Source organism: Mus caroli, chromosome 2 (genome assembly GCF_900094665.2).
Source record: "Mus caroli chromosome 2, CAROLI_EIJ_v1.1, whole genome shotgun sequence".
Taxonomy (NCBI): Eukaryota; Metazoa; Chordata; class Mammalia; order Rodentia; family Muridae; genus Mus; species Mus caroli.
Window position 1 is genome coordinate 20,106,202 of NC_034571.1, and position 17,801 is coordinate 20,124,002.

Below are 17,801 nucleotides of genomic sequence, written 5' to 3' on the forward strand. Positions count from 1 at the left end.
CTACAGCAGTGAACAAAGTTTCCCAAATTAGATCTGTATACCAACCTTGTGTTCAAAGCTACCAAATTCTTAGAGTTATTTTCAGTAGATGAAATCTGTTCCTAGCCATCCAAGATAGGCTGTCTCTGATTCTCCAGCTTGGCTTCATTCTGTCTTTCTCTTTCTCCTTTGGCTTGGTGCCAACAAAGCCCATTTGTTTAGTTTTCAGAGATTGGAGGAAAAATGGCTTCAGGGCTCTGAACCTGTTTCCTCCCAGCCCCAAGCATGCCCAGAGCCCTGACCACTTTCTTTTGGTGTTGATTTGATTGTTACAGAGCATGGGCATTATATTATAAACACAGAAGGCATAGCAATAAAAATTTTTTGAGATAGAATTTTGTCTACATAGCCCTGAATCTCCTGGAACTCACCATGTAGACCAGGCTGAGCTCAAACTCACAGAGATCCACATGCCTCTGCCTCCAGAGTGCTGAGATTAAAGGCATGCTCCACCACGCCCAACTGGTATAGCAATTTTTAATGTTCTTTTCTTTCAGATCTTGATTCTGTAGGTTGGAGTAGAGCCTGGGCTTTTGTATTTCTGACCAGATGTCAAATGATGCCAATACAACATGCATAATCTACACTTTGGTATCAATTGTAAGCACAATTATAAATGTTTAAAGATTTACTTTGAATATATATTATTTGAATGCAAATGTCTTCCTTTTGAATATTGAACTCTTGACTTATTGGAGTTTTCTGTAGAGCAGGGAACTTGTTTAGGAGATTACTACAGGGAATTCAGTAGACACTAGTTACTTTTATAGGTAACTGTGGCTGGGACCCACTAGGGGCCCTCTAAGAAGCCTGAGAATTGCCTGTCAGAAGACTAGGAGGCCGGGACCTTATCCACCAGTCCCTTAACTCATTGGTAGTATTTGTCCCTCAGATGGAACCCAATAAGGTATGAAAGTGACATGTTTTCAGATCTTTCAGAGGCACACTGTAACTCCTATGTGGGAAAAGGCATCAAAATCATTGCCTCAGTTTCCTTTCAGAAAAATCTAACGATGGGCACTCTGACAACTGATAGACCATCTGACAACTAGGCCCAAGCATGGCAAACATGGCACCAGCAAATGTTGCCCTTCCTGCTCTCCTCTCTTGCTAAACCATTGGATTCCCTTATTTGGCCACTTCCTAGTTGTGCCTGACTCCTTCCTGGGGGTAACTACGGAGATCCAGCTATCAAATTTTCCTATTTTGCTACATTGACTCACAAGTCCAACCAGAACCTACCTCCTCATTCTAGCCCACTCTAACATGATCTTCCTCCTTTTTCCCTTTAAAAATAATTCTTACCGATCCATTTACTGCTGCTTCTGCCCAATTCAGATACATCCACCTTGTGTCTCTGTCTTGCTTAATAAAATTGCTGTTTGGGTGTGATCTGTGCCTAATAGAGTGTCGAAAGGGAGCACCCAAAATGTGAGTGGTTCATCAGACTTCCTCTTCCTTTAACAAGATAATGACTTAAATGTGCTGAAATGTGGACAGGCAGTCCAGGAGATGTCTTTGCTTTGGTCAGAACTTGTTGGTGGCGAAGCAACCTGAATATTGGCTGGGAGAAGGTGGAATATCCACTGGAGTCAGCCCAAGGTGACTTGTACCAGTTTAAAAATAATATAGGACTTAGAGAATCGTCTTCTTATACACGCTTGCACTTCCTGTAGGTTCCTGCTAATAGAAGCAATATTCTAGTACTTCATTTTACATCACCTAGTCCAGTCATCCATCCTGGGGAAATCCCATAATGTTTCTTTCCTCCATCAGGTTAAAATATGTGACCTATTTCCTGATTACTGCTCTCACAGGCTTAGCAAGCGCTCCCTTTCCAAGGTTTCCTAAGCCACAAGCATACTACAATTGCCATTTATTCCAACAGATGCTTAACAAGCCCTCCAGCACATGGAACCAGCAATTATCTAGGGTGTCCAGCAGTCCTAGGTGCACTGAGGCATAACCTCCTCTTTTCGTGGTGTGGATAAAAGGCTTGGACCTTAGTAGAGCTTGTCAGAGAAGCTGAGCACAGTAGTGGGTGTAGTTCTGTAGAGTGCGGACACATTCCTATGCAATCAGGTTAGAAACGCAGCCTGTGGCTTTCAGCCACTGCCCAGAATCTCTTGCTGCTTGGCTCTAACCTTGGTGCTCTCTGTCCCCTTGTACCTCAGGCCTACATGGGAACTAGAGTAGATGCTTCTCTTGGACAATAAGATGAATCTAAGGATACAATGGGACCTTGTGACACTTGGTTTAGAGAATCTGCCTGGGGTCACAGTTAAGCTGTTCACCAGCTCCTCTGACCTGGGTCAAACTGTGACTTAGGACTAACTCTGTGTCTTCCCTAGGGTCAATCTGCAGATTGGCAGTTCAGAAACAACATCACCATAATGAATAAGGAGAACGGTAAAGACCATCTTCATGAAGAAGCAAAAGATTGGAAAGGGGAGAGATTCTGTGCCTTCGACTTTTTTACTTTTTACTTTCCTTACAGAACTAAAAGCAGCAACACCTTCGCTTAGACATATTCAGGATCTTAGTAGTCGTGTGTGGATCCTGGAGAACAATATCCTCACTGCAGTCCCAAGGAAAGAGCAAACAGTTCCAGGTGAGTAGCCCTGGCCCTTTGTGGCAGCCCCTCTGGCTAATGTTGTGAGTGTGTCCTCGGCCTTTCATTTTACCACACATGTGTTAACTGCCCGTATCTGGAGAGGAGCATTACATGGATAATTCAGAAGAGAGGGCAGTCATAGTCTTAGACAGCCAAGGGATGGGTCAAGGAAAAAGGAGGTAGGTGACCCTAGGAGGAATGGAGGGTTAAGTTGAGGAAATGGTGGAAGATTTTTTTTTCCTGTGAAGCTCCAAAGAGTTAAATAAAAGAGAAAGGTCTATGAGATGAATTTTTGAATCCATGAGAAGTTGTCAATCACATGAATGGGATGCCTGTCTGAGCCAACTGGTGTGTGGCAGGTGACAGGAAGGTTGGTGAGAAGATTGCAGCCTCTATTTTGTTGTGCTGAGTTTAGAGATGATGCTTTGGAAACATGAACTGAACCCTGCTCTCTGCCTTGCATTTGTAGTCACTATTACCTTGCTCCCTTGCCAATATCTGGACACTCTTGAGAAGAACAGGGGGGATCCCACGTACATGGGAGTGCAAAGGCCTACGAGCTGCCTGTTCTGCACCAAGGATGGGGAGCAGCCTGTGCTACAGCTTGGGGTGAGTTTAGAAAAGAAGGAGCTGCTCTCTCCTGGCCAAGGATGAGGGGTCCACCTTTTCACAAAGCACTCACTTAACAGAAACTCTGATTTTCAAATCTTTTAAAAGATAATTACCAGATTATACTGATTTAAGGGTTCATACATCACCAAAGAATAAGGAAAAATGTAGGGGATTTTTGAAACCAACTCTCCAAAATAACATTTTCTTTCATTTTACAAAAGTAATATATGTGAGCACATGTGTGTATAAATAAGTCAGATTGGCACTGGATATCTTCCTTCATCTCTACCCACATTATTTTTATTTTCTTTATTTTTTATTGGATATTTTTCTTATTTACATTTAAAATGTTGACCTCTTTCCTCCATTCCCCTCTGAAAACCTCCTATCCTATCCCCCATCCCCCTCCTCCCCAACCCACCCACTCCCGATTCCCTGTCCTGGTATTCCCCTACACTGGGGCATAGACCCTTCACAGGACCAAGGGCCTCTCCTCCCATTGATGTCCAACTAGACCATCCTCTGCTACATATGCAGCTGGAGCCATAAGTCCCACCATGTATACTCTTTGGTTGGTGGTTTAGTCCCTAGGAGTTCTGGGGTACTGGTTAGTTCATATTGTTGTTGCTCCTATGGGACTGCGAACCCCTTCAGCTCCTTGGGTAATTTTTCTAGCTCCTTCTTTGGGGACACTGTGCTAAGTCCCGTGGATGACTGTGAGCATCCACCTCTGTATTTGTAAGGTACTGGCGAGCCTCTCAGGAGACAGCCATATCAGGGTCCTGTCATCAAGCTCTCGTTGGCATCCACAATAGTGTCTGGGTTTGGGGGCTGTTTATGGGATTAGTCCCCAGATGGGACAGTCTCTGGATGGTCATTTCTTCATTCTCAACTCCAAACTTTGTCTCTGTGACTCATTCCATGAGTATTTTATTCCCCGCTCTAAGAAAGATCTAAGTATCCACACTTTGGTCTTTCTTCTTCTTGAGTTTCATGTGTATTGCAAATTGTATCTTGAGTATTCTGACCTTCTGGGGAATATCCACTTATCATTGAATGCATATCATGTGTGTTCTTTTGGAATTGTGTTACCTCACTCAGGATGATATCCTCCAGATCCATCCATTTGCCTAAGAATTTCATAAAGTCATTGTTTTTAATAGCTGCATAGTAGTCCATTGTGAAAATGTACCACATTTTCTGTATCCACTTCTCTGTTAAGGGACATCTATGTCCTTTCCAGCTTCTGGCTATTATAAATAAGGCTTCTATAAACATAGTGGAGCATGTGTCCTTAGTAAAGGTTGAAGCATCTTCTGGGTATATGCCCAGGAGAGGTATTACTGGATCTTCTGGTAGTAGTACTATGTCCAATTTTCTGAGGAACCACCAGACTGATTTCCAGAGTGGTTGTACCAGCTTGTAATCCCACCAGCAAAGGAGGAGTGCTACTCTTTCTTCACATCCTCGCCAGCATCTGCTGTTACCTGAGGTTTTCATCTTAGCCATTCTGACAGGTGTGAGGTAGAATCTCAGGGTTGTTTTGATTTTCAATTCCCTGATGATTAAGGATGTTGAACAGTTTTTTAGGTACTTCTCAGCCATTCAGTATTCCTCGGGTGAGAATTCTTTGTTTACCTCTGTAGTAGCTTTTTAATGGGGTTATTTGGTTCTCTGGAGTCTAACTTCTTGATTTCTTTGTATATATTGGATATTAGCCCTCTATCTGATTTAGGATTGGTAAAGATCTTTTCCCATTGATTGAGAGTTCATCTTGGTAGATTTTACCTTTGATGAGTATGAAGTGTCTCTCCTTATCTTTTTTGATAACTTTGGGTTGGAAGTAGATTTTATTTGATATTAGAATGGCTACTCCAGCTTATTTCTTCAGACCATTTGCTTGGAAAATTGTTTTCCAGCCTTTTTCTCTGAGGTAGTGTCGGTCTTTATCCATGAGGTGGGTTTCCAGTTTGCAGCAAAATGTTGGGTCCTGTTTTTGTAGCCAGTCTATTAGTCTGTGTCTTTTTATTGGGGATTTGAATCCATTGATATTAAGTGATATTAAGGAAAAGTAATTGTTGCTTCCTGTTATCTTTGTTGTTAGAGTTGATATTCTGTTCATGTGACTATATTTTAGGTTTGTTGAAAGATAACTTTCTTGCTTTTTCTAGGGCTTAGTTTCCCTTTTGTGTTGAAGTTTTCCCTTTATTATCCTTTGAAGGGCTGGATTTGTGGAAAGATATTGTGTGAATTTGGTTTTTTTTTCATGGAATACCTTGGTTTCTCCATCTATGGTAATTAAGAGTTTTGCTGGGTATAGTAGCCTGGGCTGGCATTTGTGTTCTCTTAGGGTCAATATGACATCTGTCCAGGATCTTCTGACTTTCATAGTCTCTGGTGAGAAATCTGGTGAAATTCTAATAGACCTGTCTTTATAGGTTACTTGACCTACTGCTTTTAATATCTATCTTTGTTTAGTGCATTTGGTGTTTTGATTATTATGTGTCGGCATAAATTTCTTTTCTGGTCCAGTCTATTTGGAGTTCTGTAGGCTTCTTGTATGTTCATGGGCATCTCTTTCTTTAGGTTAGAGAAGTTTTCTTCTATAATTTTGTTGAAGATATTTACTGGCCGTTTAAGTTGAAAATTTTTCATTCTCATCTATACCTATTATCCTTAGTTTTGGTCTTTTCATTGTGTCTTGGATTTCCTGGATGTTTTGAGTTAGGATCTTTTTGCATTTTACATTTTCCTTGATTGTTGTGCCGATGTTCTCTATGGAATCTTCTGCACCTGATGTTCTCTCTTCCATCTCCTGTATTCTGTTGGTGATGCTTGCATCTATGGCTCCTAATTTCTTTCCTAGGTTTTCTATCTCCAGAGTTGTCTCCCTTTGTGATTTCTTTATTGTTTCTACTTCCATTTTTATATCTTGGATGGTTTTGTTCAATTCCTTCACCTGTTTACCTGTGTTCTCCTATAATTCTTTGAGGGAGTTATTAATGTCCCTCTTAAAATCCTCTATTTGCATCATGAGATATGATTTTTTAATCCAAATCTTGCTTTTCCAGTGTATTGGGGTATCCAGGACTTGCTGTGGTGGGAATAGTGGGTTCTGATGATGCCAAGTAGTCTTGATTTCTTTTGGTAAGATTCTTGTGTTTGCCTTTCACCATCTGGTAATCTCTGGTGTTAGATGTTCTTGCTGTAGGTAGCTGGAGCTTGCTCTTCCTGTGACTCTGTAAGCCTGTATCAGCACTCCTGGGAGACCAGCTCTCTCCTGGCAAGACCAGTGCACAGAGGACTGTGGAACAGTCCCACCTCTTGTCTTCAGATATAGGTCCATAGAACCCTGTCCCAGCTGCTCTGCTGCTTCTGCGGCCTGTGAGCTCCTACATGAACCTGCCTTAAAGAGACACTGGAGAGAAATTGCTGATCTCACCTGAGTACTGGGTTCAGAATATTCCTTGGAGGCAAGATCTCCTCTGGCAGGGAAGGTGCACAGAGGACTGAGCTTCACATTATTTTTAAGATAAGATCTCTTACCAAATCTGGAGCTCACCAACTAAGCTGGTCTGGCTGGCCAGTGTACAAAAAACAAGGACATTTAAACTGTCATAGAGTGTATGATTTTATCTTCTAGACAAAGTTTCACTGATAATTTTTGTGAAAAAATATATAAATCTCTGCAATGGTCATCTTAATTTTATTTAATAAAAAATATATTATAGTAAGGCAATTTAAACTAGACCTCTTGGCACCATAATTATTATCTTGACTTATTTCAATGAGCAGTCATAGGCAAATGCTCAGTTTTATGATTAAACAAAATAGAATGATTTTTTTACTAGAAAATAAGTTGTCAACGTCAAGATACTTGGGTGGTACAGGGAGTAACATTATTGGAGGTGTGGCCATATTGGGTTAGGCATAGCTTTGATAGAGGAAGTATGTCTCAGTCTTCCTCCTGCTGTCTGTGGATCAAGATGTAGAACTCTAACCTCCTTCTCTAGCATCATGTATGTCTGCACGATGACATGCTTCTCACCATAATGATAGTGGACTAAGCCTCTGAAACTACAAGCCAACCCCAGTTAAATGTTTTGCTTTGTAAGAGTTGCTGTGGTCATAGAATCTCTTCACAGCAATGAAACCCTAACTATAACAGGTGGCTACAATTGGAGACAAGAATGTGCCATTTGTCTAGTGAGTGAAGGGTAGGGATACTGCCTACACAGATCAACCTACAACACATGAAAGGACATCCCCTGACAATAAAGATGTCCACGGTGCTAACATTAAAGAAATTTCACAAAGACAATTGTATTTCACTCAAAATTTATGCTATTGTGTAAACATTCTTTGAACATCTTTATTTGTAGGAAACAGGAAGTGAATGGCTAAAACAATGGTGTATTATCTCCAAAACTTATGCCAATTTATTCTTTCAAAACATTAAGAGTGAATGAGGTAGGCAGTGATGGTGTATGCCTTTAATCCCAGCAACTAGGAGACAGAGACAGGCAGATCTCTGAGTTCAAGGCTATTCTGGTCTACAGAGTGGATGGTGGAGAGAAAGAGAGAGAGAGAGAGAGAGAAACAGCTAGACTTGGTGGTACCTGCCTCTGATCTTAGCATTGAGGCTACCCAGAGAGAATTTGTCTCAAGAATTTGTCTCAAAACATTGAAAATACAAACAAAATTGAAATTTTGTGTCCTAATGTTTCTACTATACTCTTAACATATATTTGGAGTATATGAGTCTCTAATAAGAACCAGAAGTCTCCAGGCTGCTTTAAAAGATGGAATCTGATGTTTAAAAACAAGTGAAGAGTTCCCGTGGTGACGTTTCTTTCTGGGATCTCCTTCTCGCCCACCAGGAAGGGAACATAATGGAAATGTACAACAAAAAGGAACCTGTAAAAGCCTCTCTCTTCTATCACAAGAAGAGTGGTACAACCTCTACATTTGAGTCTGCAGCATTCCCTGGTTGGTTCATCGCTGTCTGCTCCAAAGGGAGCTGCCCACTCATTCTGACCCAAGAACTGGGGGAAATCTTCATCACTGACTTCGAGATGATTGTGGTACATTAAGGTCAGTCTTATAATGGGTGCTGCTTCCCAAGCAGAGAACCTCACCTTTGCTTCCACCATTCTAGCTCTCCAAGCCATTCTTTTTTACATGAATACTGTTATCCTGCTTCATCCTTGAGAGGAGGCGGCTTTGTTCATGTCAACCTAAAAGTTATATTCATCTAGGAAGCAAAAATTTCATTTGAGAAAATATCTCCATTATATTGGCTTGTCAGCAAGTCTAAATGATCTAAATGCTGCTATTTTCTTGATTAGTGGTTGATACAGGAGGTCCAAGACCATTGTGGCTGGTGCTACACCTGAGTAGGTGGTCCCAGGGGGTATAAGAAGGCAAGCTGAGCAAACCACACAGATAAATCAGTATTCCTCTGTGGTCTCTGCTTCCAATCTAGCCTCCAGATTCCTGTCTAGAGTTCTTGCACTGACTTCCCTCAGTGATTCCCAACTGTTAACTGGTACTTGGAAGCTTAAATTGAAACAAAACATTTCCTTGCCAAGTTGTTTTTGGTAAATGTTTCATCCCAGAAACAAAGAAGCAAACAGACATACCCAATTTTCAAAGATAGAAAACAGATTAAAAGGTAATGTGTAGCAAAGCTTAATCCTAGAATAAAAGAAAGAATCTGTTACTGGCCTTTTGACTCAAGGTGAATTGGTGTCCTCCAACATATTTATGGATTGATCTAAATACTGGTGTAGGCAATGGGGAAAATGATAATGGTATCCTAGGCTTCTTTGTCATGGTCATGTAGTTAGATCATGACATCATCACAAAACTAATGAAGAGACCTCTAGCTATATACTTCCTGGTAATATGAAAGCTAATATATAAATGGTGACCATCTGTGTTCACACTTTGGGTTTTTAGACACATTGCTCTGTGGCACTCTCTCAAGATTTCTCGGATTCTAACAAGAAGCAACCAAAGACACCCCTAACAAAATGGAAGACTGAAAAGAAAGCTGAGCCCTCCCTGGGCTGTTTTTCCTCGGCGGGTGAATCAGAGACAGAACTGCTTACCATGTTTTCATCCAAAGCATTTACTGTTGGTTTTTACAAGGAGTGAACTTTTTAAAATAAAATCATTTATCTCACTTGCATTTTTGAATACAATGATTTTAGTGGAATAAAATAGCCATATTATTTTTGCATTTATAGTTTGTAAAGCAAGTTCACATTCATTCTCTCTCTCTCTCTCTCTCTCTCTCTCTCTCTCTCTCTCTCTCTCTCTCTCTCTCTCTCTCATTTTACATGCATATGCATGTGAAGGCCAGAAGTTGATGTCAGGTATCTTGCTTAATCACCCTCCACCTTATATATTGAGACAGAGTCTTTCATTTGGGCTCAGAGATTGCCAACTCAGCTGGTGTAGCTAGCCAGCTTGCTCATAGAGAACTCTGTCTCTACCTTCAGAGGTATGGGATTGCAAATGGGACACACGCTGGTTAAAGTGTTTTGTTTTGTTTTGTTTTCAACTTGAGGCAAGCAGGGGTCATCTGAGAAGAGGGGAACTTCAGCTGTGTAGAGTTTTCTTGATTAATGACTAATGTGGGAGGGTCCAATCTATAATGGGCAGATCCTACCCTATGCTAGTAATTCAGTGGTATAAGAAAGCAAACCTTAAAATGAGCAAGCCAGTAAGCAGCACTTCTCCAAAGGTCTCTGCTTCATTTTTTGCCTCCGGGTTTTCATCTGCTTGAATTCTTGCCTTGGCTTCTGTAGCATGTGAATGAGAATACCCTCATATACTGACATGCTTAGTCCCTAGTTGATGGACTGTTTGGAAGGATTGCAAAGTGTGGCCTTGTTGTAGGATATGTATTGCTTTGAGATTTCAAATGTCCATACCAGTCCCAGAATTGTTCTTTCTGCCTTCTGCCTGAGGATCAAGATGTAAAGCTCTTAGTTCTTGCTCCAGTGCCATGTATGCCTGCTTCACACCATGATAACAATGTACTAACTCTCTAAAACTGTAAGCAAGAACCCAGTTAAATGCTTGTTTTTAAAAATGTCACCTTAGACACAGTGTCTCTTCATAGTAATAAAATGGTAACCAGGGCAGTATCCCTCAAAAGTGGGCTTTGACCAGAATATGTAAACCAAATGAATCTTTTCCTCTCCAAATTGCTTTTGGCTATCTTTATAAAAGCAATAGGTAGCAAATTAACACAACTGCTATGCCTGCACAGCCTTTACATAGGTACTGAGGATTTGAACTCTCGTTTTCATACTTGAGCAGAAACTACACTATCCTTTATTCCATCTCCTCAGCCCCAAGTCTCTTAGCTTTTAGAACTAACAAGATTTCCAAAGAAGTCTTAAACTTCTTGGTAGTCTCTTCCAAAACCAGATTCTTCAAGTCACAAATATGGGATGACTAAGACAAACAGGACTCCATTAATAAAAATTGTATTCTATATTTTATAGTCTATATTGCACAATGCAGACACATAACTGACTTCAAATCTCCTTCCTGAGATGTGCTTCTGTGGGCATCTTTTGCCTTTTTCTCTTAACTCATCAACCATAAACTGACTTCACTCTCTTATATGGAGAGGATCTTCATTCTCAAAGGATTATCTTTTCCTATATCTTTTTAAAATTAAAGTTTCTTTTAAAATTCCTGTCCAAAGGAAAGACAGGAGTAAAAAACTGGAGGAGAGACTGAAGGAAGGGCCAACTGGGGACTGCTCCACTTGGGAATTCATCCTGTCTACAGATACCAAACATGACACAGTTGCTGTTGCCGTTGCCAAGAGGCACTTGATGACAGGAACCAGGTGCGGCTGATCCCTGGGAGGCTCTGCTAGCACCTGACCAATGCAGATGCGGATACTTGGAGCCAACCATCAGATTGAGCTCTGGGACCCAGGTGTGGGAGCTGATGGAAGGATGGAAGGAGCAGAGAGGGATTGCAACCCCATAGGAAAAACAATGTCGGTTGGCCAGACCACCCACAGCTCCCAGGGACTAGACCACCAAAGAGGGATCCATGGCTCCAGATACATGTATATAGCAAAGGATGACCTTGTTTGACATCTATGGGAGGGGAAGCCCTTGGTCTTGTGGAGGTTTGATGCCCCAGTGAAGGAGGATGCTGGAACGGTGGAGCAGGAGTGAGTGGGTGGGTGGAGGAACACACTCATAAAGGCAAAGGGGAGGGTCCATTGGGGGGGGGTATCTTGACTTCCTCCCTCCAAATTTGTATCTCTTTGATTTCTTTTTGCTGCCTAATTTCTCTGGCTAGAATTTGAGTACTATACTGAATAGTTACAGAGAGAGTGAGCAGCCTTGTCATGTCCCTGATTTTATTGGGATTGTCTCAAGTTTCTCTCCATTTGGTTCGATGTTAGCTACTGGTTTGCTCTATATTACTTCTTTTGTTTTATTATTTTTAATTTTTATTAGGTATTTTCTTCATTTACATTTCCAGTGCTATCCCAAAAGTCTCCCATACCCTCCCACCCCACTCCCCTACCCATCCACTCCCACTTCTTGGCCCTGGCATTCCCCTATACTGAGGCATATAAAGTTTGCAAGACCAATATTACTTCTATTATGCTTAGAAATGGACTTTAAATTCTTGATATCTCCAATACTTTTAACATGAAGGGGTATTATACTTTGTCAAAGGCTTCTTCAGCATCTAATGAGATGGTCATGGACTCTTTTTTGAGTTTATGTAATGGATTAAATTGATGGATTTCTGTATATTGAACCATCCCTGCATCCCTGGGAAGAAGCCTAGTTGATCATGGTAAATGATCATTTTGATGTGTTCTTGGATTCAGTTTGCAAGAATTTTGTTGAGTATTTTTCCATCAGTATTCATAAGGCAAGTTGGTCTGAAGTTCTCTTTCTTTATTGGGTCTTTGTGTGGTTTAGGTATAAGTGTAACTGTGGCTTCACAGAACATATTGGGTAGTGTTCCTTCTGTTTCTATTTTGTGGAATAGTTTGAAAAAGTATTAGCTTTAGGTCTTCTTTGAAGATCTGATAGAATTCTGAACTAAAACCATCCGGTCCTGGGTTTCTTCTTGATAGAGAAAATTTTTAATGACTGCTTCCATTTTTTTAGGGGTTAGGGAACTGTTTTAATGGTTTATCTGATACTGATTAAACTTTGGAACCTAGTATCTGTCTAGAAAATCAACTATTTCACCTTGATTTTCCAGTTTTATTGAGTACAGGCTTTTGTAGTAGGATCGGATGATTTTTTTTTAAATTTCTTCAGTTTCAGTTGTTATGTTTCCCTTTTCATTTCTGATTTTGTTAATTGGGATACTGTCTCTGTGCTCTCTGGTGAGTCTGGGTAAGGGTTTATCTATCTTGTTGATTTTCTCAAAGAACCAGCTCCTGGTTTTGTTGATTCTTTGTGCAGTTATCCTCATTTCTACTTGGTTGATTTCAACCCTGAGTTTGATTATTTCCTGCCACCTACTCCTCTTGGGTGTACTTGTTTATTTTTGTTCTAGAGCTTTCAGATATGCTGTAAGCTATCTATGTATTCTCTCTCCAGTTTCTTTATGGAGGCACTCAGAACTATGAGTTTTCCTCTTAGTACTGCTTTCATTGTGTCCTATAAGTTTGGGTATATTGTGCCTTCATTTTTGGTAAATTATAAAAAGTCTTTTATTTCTTTATTTACTTCTTCCCTAACAAAGTTATCATTGAGTTAATGATTCAGCATCACATGTATGTGAGCTTTATTGTTTTGTTTGGGTATGATGTGTCAACATTTTCATTAAATTCCAGGAAGTCTTTAATTTCTTTCTTTATTTCTTCCTTGACCAAGTTATTAAGTAAAGAGTTGTTCAGTTTCCACATGTATGTGGGTTTTCTGTAGTTTTTGTTGTTATTAAAGACAAGCCTTAGTTCATGGTGATCTGATAGGATGCTTGGGATTATTTTAATCTTCTTGTATCTGTTGAGGCTTGAATTTGTGATCAATTATATGGTCAGGTTTGAAAGGAGAAGGTGCCATGAGGTGCTGAGAAGAAGCTATATTATTTTGTTTTAGGGTAAAAATATTCTGAAGATATCTGTTAAATCCATTTGGTTCATAGTGTCTGTTAGTTTCCATGTGTCTCGGTTTAGTTTCTGTTTCCATGATCTGTCCATTGGTGAGAGTGGGGTGTTGAAGTCTCCCATTATTGTGTGCTTTGAGCTTTAGTAATGTTACTTTTGCAAATGTGGGTACCCTTGCATTTGAGGCATAGATGTTCAGAACTGAGAGTTCATCTTGGTGAATGTTTTCTTTGATGAGTGTGTAGAGTCCTTCCCCATCTTTTAAAATAACTTTTGATGGAAAGTCTATTTTATTGGATACTAGAATTGCTGCTCCAGCTTGTTTCTTGGGATCATTTACTTGGAAATATTTCTCCAGCCTTTTACTCTGAGGTAGTGTCTCTCTTTGCCACTGAGTTGTGTTTCCTGTGTGCAGCAAAATTCAGTCTGCTACTCTGTCTTTTTATTAGAAAATTGAGTCTACTGATGTTGAGAGATATTAAGGGCCAATGATTGTTGTTTTCTGTCATTTTTGTTGTTAGGGGTGGAGTTATGTTTCTGTGGTTCTCTTATTTTGAGTTTGTTGTGAGATTAATTTCTTACTTTTTCTTGGGTGTAGTCTCCCTCCTTGTGTTGGAGTTTTCCTTATATTTTCCCCTGTAGGGCTGGATTGGTGGAAAGATATTGTTTAAATTTGGGGTTGCCATGGAATATCTTGGTTTCTCTATCTATGGTAATTGAGAATTTTGCTGAGTATATTAGCCTGGGTCAGCAATTTTGTTGACTTAGGGTCTGTATGACATCTACCCAAGATCTTCTGGCTTTTAGAGTCACTGTTGAGAAGTCTGGTGTCATTCTGATAGGTCTGCCTTTATATGTTACTTGACCTTTTTCCCTTACTGTTTTTAATATTCTTTCTTTGTTCTGTGCATTTGGTGTTTTGATAATTATGTGGTGGAAGGAATTTCTTTTCTGGTCCAATCTGTTTGGTGTTCTGTAGGCTTCTTGTATGTTTATGAGCGTCTCTTTCTTTATGTTAGTGAAGTTTTATTCTATAATTCTGTTGAAGAGGCTTACTTATCCTTTGAGTTGGGAATCTTCACTCTCTTCTATACCTATTATTCTTCGGTTTGGTCTTTTCATTGTTTTCTTGATTTCTTGAATGTTTTGAGTTAAGAGCTTTGTGCTTTTGTATTTTCTTTGACCACTGTGTCATATCTTTTATGGTATCTGCTATGCCTGAGATTTTCTCTTCTATCTCTTATATTCTGTTGGTGATGCTTGCATCTGTAACTCCTGATCTCTTTGCTAGGTTTTCCATCTCCAGGGTTGTCTCCCTTTGTGTTTTCTTTATTGTTTCTATTTCCATTTTTAGATCCTGGATGGTTTTGTCCAATTCCTTCACCTATTTGATTGTGTTTTCCTGTATTTCTTTAAGAGATTTATGTGTTTCCTCTTTAAGGGCTTCTACCTGTTTGCCTGTGTTCTGTATTTCATTAAGGGAGTTATTTATATCCTTCTAAAAGTCTTTTATCATCTCTATGAGGTGGGATTTTAGATCTGATTCTTGCTTTTCGGGTGTTTTGGTGTATGCAAGGTTTGCTGTGGTGAGAGAACTGGCTTCTGATGTTGCCCAGTAGCATTAGTTTCTGTCGCTTACATTCTTGCACTTGCCTCTTGCCATCTGGTTATCTCTAGTACTAACTGGCCTTGCTGTCTCTGACTGTAGCCTATCCCTCCTGTGAGCCTGTGAGCCTGTGAGCCTGTGAGCCTGTGAGCCTGTGATCCTGGTTGTGTCAGCAATCCTGGGAGTCCAGTTGTCTATTTAATCCTGTGATCCTGTGGTCCTGAGTTCCTGGCTGTGTCAGAGCTCCTGTGAGTCAAGCTACCTCTGGGTGTGGACAGAGTGGGTGGAGAGTCAAAGCCCAGAGTCTAATCCAGAGCACAGGTGAAAACCAGAAAGAAACTGTGCAGGGGTTCCTTCATCCCCTGGGTCTTTTTTTTTAACTATTTGCTTTTAAACATTGAATTCAGTTTTTACTACCCTATAGGATGTAAATACATTCAGGATTTTCTTTTATTATACACATGCATAAACACACACACACACATGCGTGTGCGCACACACACAAAACAAAACAAAATTTAGTTCTTTGCAATGTAGTGATGATAAAATAATCTACTCAGTCCTGCCAGAAATATCTGGGAGTCAGGTCCTATCAGGTTCTTTCAACCACTTCCAGTACAACAAAACTTCAAAACATAAACTGTTTTTTAACCTAGAGTTTGTGTCAAATTCATCTGAAGACACATACAGTTAGATGTCAGAAGAACTAGGTGGTACCATCTTCAAACACAGTGACAACTAAGCACTACAGAAGATGAATGCAAAGCCCGTTTAGACATTTCTAAGTAGTGCTTTTATATCTTTCATAAAAGTATTTGTACTTGGATCTCTTAAAAATTATCTGAATTTTGCGGCTCCCATGAAGACATCATATCCCTACCCATCCTAGAGGACCTGCTGTACCTGGAGCAGTCGATAAGAACCCATTTTCCACCTCCCCTAGCCCCAGCGCTGCTGCTGGGAGCCTGGTAGACTCAAGACACATCACCAACCAAAACCCCTGCCCACCCGAATATCACTCCCCTTTTGGCCCTTCCACCCCTTCTGCCCAGGCTTCTCTAATAGGACAGACTCCTAGTTGGTCTGCTCCCATAAAGACACCATATCCAGACACATCCTAGAGGACCTGCTACACTCAGAGCAGTTCAGCAGTTGAGGACCTGCTGCACTCAGAGCAGCTGAGGATCAGCTGCACTCAGAGCAGATAGAAAATAACTTAACTGCTCCACTGAAGATCCAATAGTCTGAAGACCTCCCAGGAGATCTACTGCAGCCAGGACAAAAGATCATCAACTTCTCTGCCCCTGAGCCACCAGTTGGAAGGACCCACAGGAGATCTGCTACAGCCATGGCCACAGGCCTACAGAGAGACCTGAAGCAACCCAAGGACAAAAGAGGCAGACTCCAGATAGTCACCCAGACCAACAAACACCAGGAATATCCAGATGACAAGATCATAAGCAACAGAAGCCAAAATATGTGGGCATCATCAGAACTTAGTTTTCTCACCACAGCAAGCCCTGCATACACCAACACACCTAAAATTCAGGAATCTGTCCTAAAATCTTCTCATGAAGATAATAGAGTCCTTTAAGGATGATATCAGTAACTCATTGAAAGAAATACAAGAAAACGCAGGTAAACAGATGAAGGAATTGAATAAATCAATCTAAGACCTAAAAGTGGGAGTAGAAACAATAAAGAAAACACAAATGAAGGCAAACCTGGAAATGGAAAAACCTAGGAAAGAGGTCAGGAATTACAGATGTAAGTATTACCAACAAAATATAAGAGACAGAAGAGAGAATCTCAGGTGTAGAAGAGACAGTAGAAGAGATTGACACAACTATCAAAGAAAATTCTAAACATAAAAAACTCCTAACCCAAACATCCAGGAAATTCAGGACACAATGAAAAGACCAAATCTAAGAAAAATCTGAATAGAGAAAAACAAAGATTCCCAGCTCAAAGGACTTGAAAGTGTCTTCAACAAAATCATAGGAGAAAACTTCCCTAACCTAAAGAAAGAGATGGCCATAAAGGTACAAGAATCCTATAATAATTGGGACCAAAAAAGAAAATCCTCTGGTCACATAATTATCAAAACACCAAATGCACAGAACAAAGAAAGAAAAAAAAAGCTGCAAGGGAAAAGGGCCAAGTAACACCCTACAAAACAGAGATGGAAAAACCAAAATATTCCAGGACAAAACCAAATTCAAACAGTATCTATCTACCAGTCCAGCCCTACTGAGGATCCTGGAAGGAAAACTCCAACACAAGGAAGGTACCTGCACCAAAGAAAGGACAAGATATTAAGCATCTCACAACAAAGCCAAAAGCAGAGAGCCACAAACACATATAGCCACCTATAAAAACAAACCTATCAGGAACAAACCGTCATCTCTCTATAATAGCTCTCAATATTAATGGACTCAACTCACCTATAAAAAGACATAAGCTAACAGACTGGATACACAAACAAGATCCAGCATTTTGCTGCATGCAAGAAACACATCTCAATAACAAAGACAGACACTATTTTACAGCAAAAGGATGGAAAAGGGTTTTCCAATCAAATGGTCCCAGGAAACATGCAGGAGTTGCCATCCTAATATCCAATAAAATAGACTTTCTTTTTTTAAAATTTTTTATATTTTTATTACATATTTTCCTCAATTACATTTCCAATGCTATCCCAAAAGTCCCCCATACCGCCCCCCACTTCCCTACCCACCCATTCCCATTCTTTTGGCCCTGGCATTCCCCTATATTGGGACATATAAAGTTTGCAAGTCCAATGGGCCTCT

The 17,801-nt window shown here is 40.3% G+C and overlaps 1 protein-coding gene across 1 annotated transcript; it reads left to right on the forward strand.

Annotated features, from left to right (window-relative positions):
• Positions 1 to 2,432: 2,432 nt before the first annotated feature.
• LOC110305651 (interleukin-36 alpha) lies at positions 2,433 to 8,358 on the forward strand. Its single transcript, XM_021177709.1, has 4 exons — positions 2,433 to 2,448; positions 2,537 to 2,650; positions 3,123 to 3,262; positions 8,146 to 8,358. The coding sequence occupies exons 1-4, from the start codon at positions 2,433 to 2,435 to the stop codon at positions 8,356 to 8,358; spliced, it is 483 nt and encodes a 160-aa protein (XP_021033368.1).
• Positions 8,359 to 17,801: the final 9,443 nt, after the last annotated feature.

Excerpts from the sequence above, each read along its gene's own strand:
- LOC110305651 (XM_021177709.1), top strand. Across the intron at positions 2,651-3,122 it reads GAAAGAGCAAACAGTTCCAG|TCACTATTACCTTGCTCCCT; the intron begins GTGAGTAGCCCT and ends TTGCATTTGTAG. Across the intron at positions 3,263-8,145 it reads AGCCTGTGCTACAGCTTGGG|GAAGGGAACATAATGGAAAT; the intron begins GTGAGTTTAGAA and ends CTCGCCCACCAG.